Genomic DNA, 4,036 nt, shown 5'->3' on the forward strand with positions numbered 1-4,036 from the left:
TATATATATATATATATATATATATATATATATATGCGCTGCTTTAGAATACTCAGCAATAGAGGCATTTTTACAATGCATTTATTGTAAAAATCACCAGCAGATTATTTTACATACTTTCAAAATAGCTCTGATGCAGACTTCTTGGTGATTTATCTAGAATATGGGCTCAAATGACCAATACAGAACAATAAATTGCCAGAAACCTGGGATGACTAGAATGGTATTTACTTCCCATTCCATCTTGACAGCGATGTATGTCATGCAGATTACACGTAAAGCAGTGATGCTCAACCTCTCTAGCCCCCACCCCTGGGCCAGATGACTGATGCAGGGCTGGACTGTGATTCCTGCGTGCCAGGTCAGTCTGCAGGCCGGATCCAGCACAGAGTCAGTGCACAGGCATCATCTTGTGTGTGGAGTCACGTCTTCCTCACCACAGGTCTCCCCAAAGGCCAGAAATTTGACAGTGGGGGAGTGGTAGCAGAATTAACTGCCACACTCTGAGAGCAATTAATGCTGCTATCGCTTTCCTGCCACCAAATTTCCAGGGAACCCTATGGGCCAAACCCACAGGGAACCCTATGGGCCAAATGACATGTCTCTGTGGGCTGATTTCAGCCTATAGGCCAGAACTTTAACACCACTTAAAGCTTTCACAGACAAATTGGAGACAATTAATTCATGACCTGACTGTCCAACCAAATATGTTCCAGCAAAATATCCTGAGTAAAGTCTTCAAGAGTATTTGAAGGTCTATTTATATCGTATAATGAAGTGCCACACTGAGATGCCCCAGGCATCTCTGAAACAGCTAGCTAAAGTATCGGAAGCAGGATAGTTGCATTCACTCAGCACTGTTTCCAGGCTACTACCCTGCTTCTCAGCCAGGGGTCTACACGGCACAATGTTATGCTGTGTAGAGATATTCAAACTAGCTCTAAACAAGTAAGCTCTCATGTTGTTAAGTAGCATAACGGCCTTCTACTTCTCAGCAGAGCTAAATGTCAAGTGGCCAACATGCTACTGTAGCTAAATTGATTCCAGGACCTAAGCTACCTAACGTATCTCTGCACTGCACTGCATTAGACAGACTTTAAATGAATATGGAGCCTAAATACTAAATCACTTCTGAACTTGGAGTTTAAGTCACTGAGATGTAGGCGCCTGCGTCCTTTATGAAAATAAAATTTAAGAACGTAACTGTGACGTTCTAAAAAAATGTAACCCTTCTTTCAGCTCCCCCCTCACCGTCTCTCAGTTCTGCGTCTGCATGTGTGTACATCCAGAAATATCTGCTTAAAAATAAACACTTAAAAAAAAAAATCAGGGAAAAAAAAAGGGGAGAGGAAGACAAAGGACATCAAGCCATTGACAAGCTAAACTATAATTCCCTGGATTGCTTGATGCAGGGTCTCAAAAACTCCTTTGTATATAAGATCAAGAAAAATGGAAAATGCTTGTGGTGACGATTGCTCCCTTGAGACCCTCCATAACAGTGGGGAAGAAGGTGTAGGTTTGTGGGCAGGCAGAGAGGAAGCAAGGCAAGGAAATCATACTGATTTGGAAAATGTATCTTAATCCTTTGAGAACAGAAAAGTATCACTACCCCCTGACAGGAGGATCAAGGTATTCAGTAAGTATTATCTTAGAGAAACAGTAATTTGCACACTCATGATTCTGCATTTCCACTCATCTGTGCTGAATACTGAAACATTGTCATTTGGGGTTCTTTTGAAACAGGTTGACAGTTGTGACAAGATGACTCCCATCTTTAAAATTATTTAAATTATTCCACATTTTAAAGGACATTATACTTAATTCTTTTCAAAGAGTATTTACCCACTTGTACATCGCCAGTGATGGAAAGTACTGGGAACTATCAACCCCAGTGCTTTGCACATTAGATACAGCATAAGCAGCATCAGTGTGACTTTTACACTCTCTGGCCAATGCAGTCTTCAACCTAGGTGTATACAGAATACATTCAATGAATGCTGTCCAGTTTATGAGCTGTTGAGCTAGCCTTAAAAACAAAGTGTCGACTTCTGTGAATAATCATGGCATTTTCTAATACGCGAACAGCTGACCTTCACATACTATCATATTTATCCTTTGCAGTAACAATTATCAAGTGCTGCCATTCTAAATCATTTTCAGACCCAAAATCGAGAAATCAAAGACTTGGTATCCCTTTACTGATTACCTCAGGATCTTGCAGCTCTGTGGACATCATATATAATTCTTGAGGGTGATGATGTAGGAAAGGAAGATAGTAAAGAGAAATTATTTGAAAAAAGAATTCTTATTGTTAAATAAAGGTTGTGCATTATATTCTTATATATCCCTGATATTTTTAGCTGAAGGTTGCAGTTTTTTTCATAATTAAATAAATTCACAGAAATCAGTTCAGTCTGGTTGTATGCCATGAGAGAGAAGAGTTACTGTCCTCAGTCTTGGTTAGGGGCTGTCTGCCACTGTCACCTTTGAGGCTTCTGTGTTTCTTTTAAATATCTCAATAAACAGACACAGCGCTTAAAAAATAAAAATACAGTACAAAAAATAAAATTATTTCTTGCTGAACATAGTGATTGCTCTTCAGTTCTCTTTATGTCAGGTTGACCACAAAGTTCTTGTCTCTGAGCATTTTCAAAAACCTTTGCTCAGCACTGATGTTGTGGTATTCATTCTAAAGGGGAGGGAGGAAACAAAAACAGATGAAAATGAAAACATTACTATAAGCAACACAGATACTAATTTCCAACAATCAGATGGGTTATTTAGAGAGTGCTATAGTCAGAAAACTGTGGAAATAACTCATTTGTTAGGCTGGGTGGAATAGTTTCCCAAACCCTACTGCTACTGACCTGTAACAATGCCCTAGACTCTGTTTTAAAGCAAATACTACAAGAAAGAATCCCTCAGTAGCAGAGAGGTAGCCTGGATGACCATATACATACTTTCCATGACTCACTCCCAGGATTCTAAACTATGCTGCTGAGAACAATTAATACACACACTCTTAGAATATTTCTTTTTAAAAAGGGAATCCAGAGATCAATTTATTTTCAAAGCCCTACTTGATTCACTTCTCCAGCCTGGAAGACAGAGGTGGGAAAGAAATGAACCCACTGGCAATGTCTCCTTTTGTAAGGCCTGGGGATAAGGAGAAGACTTTGGTGCTCCATTAAAAGAAATGGAGAACAAATTGAGCCCCTAGGAATGCAGAGAGCTGAGGGGAGCAGAGAGACAGGGGCATACATGAAAAACTGGAAGAAGAAAGTCACTGAAAGTGGGCAAGACCCTTCCTGCATAGCTGGAGGAGAAGCAGGTCCCACAGTTAATCAATTATTTGCCCCCTACCTCCACAGAATCATACATAAGCATAATTATACTTCATTGCTCCTCAAACAATTGACCACATTCCTCCTGTCTCTTTCTGCGGCTTTTCACCTTTTGATACCTTTCTACCTCTCTCTTTCCCTCCTCTCTCCCTGCATTGAAATTCAAGAACATGTTTATGAAATTTGGCAGTTTTCCAAATTATGCAATTTTTGCCAGAAAAGCAGATTAGTGAAAATGTGAGCACTGCAGGCTACTGCTCAGAAAACTGTCCGTTGATATGCCACGGTGACAGGAACACTGGGTTCTGAGAGCAAAACCAAAGCAAAACAGTGCAGGTAAGAGACTAAACGCAAGAACTACAGAAGATGAAGCCATGATTATCTTTCAAAAATTTATAATAATATTAAGCATTTATATATCCACTAGCCAATTAGCCCTCTTAACCCCATGTGAAGTAGACATGTATTAGTATTTCTGTTTTGCAGAGAGGAAAATTAAGGAAAAAATGAAGTGATTTGTTGAGGTCAAATCTTCACTTAATGGTAGCACTAGAATGGAACTCAGGACTTTTTCACCCCAATCCAAGTACATTCCTTCAGAATACTCTGCCTCCTAACTTGTTATCAAAAGATATATACTTTTTTCTTAAACATTTCTGTAAAAAAAAAAAAAAAAAAAAAAAAAAAAAAAA

The 4,036-nt window shown here is 39.1% G+C and overlaps 1 protein-coding gene across 3 annotated transcripts in view; it reads right to left on the reverse strand.

Annotated features, from left to right (window-relative positions):
• Nucleotides 1–1,842: 1,842 nt before the first annotated feature.
• Nucleotides 1,843–4,036, reverse strand: part of ST3GAL6 (ST3 beta-galactoside alpha-2,3-sialyltransferase 6) — a 74,984-nt gene continuing 72,790 nt past the window's right edge. For all 3 annotated transcript variants that reach the window (XM_019527105.1, XM_019527103.1, XM_019527102.1), the window contains exon 10: nucleotides 1,843–2,689. In XM_019527105.1, the coding sequence (XP_019382650.1) occupies nucleotides 2,609–2,689 (81 nt within the window). In that variant the 3' untranslated portion in view covers nucleotides 1,843–2,608. The remainder of the gene's footprint in view (nucleotides 2,690–4,036) is intronic.

The sequence above is a fragment of the Gavialis gangeticus genome, unplaced genomic scaffold (assembly GCF_001723915.1).
Source record: "Gavialis gangeticus isolate Ggan-Ray unplaced genomic scaffold, GavGan_comp1, whole genome shotgun sequence".
In the NCBI taxonomy this organism is placed as follows: domain Eukaryota; kingdom Metazoa; phylum Chordata; order Crocodylia; family Gavialidae; genus Gavialis; species Gavialis gangeticus.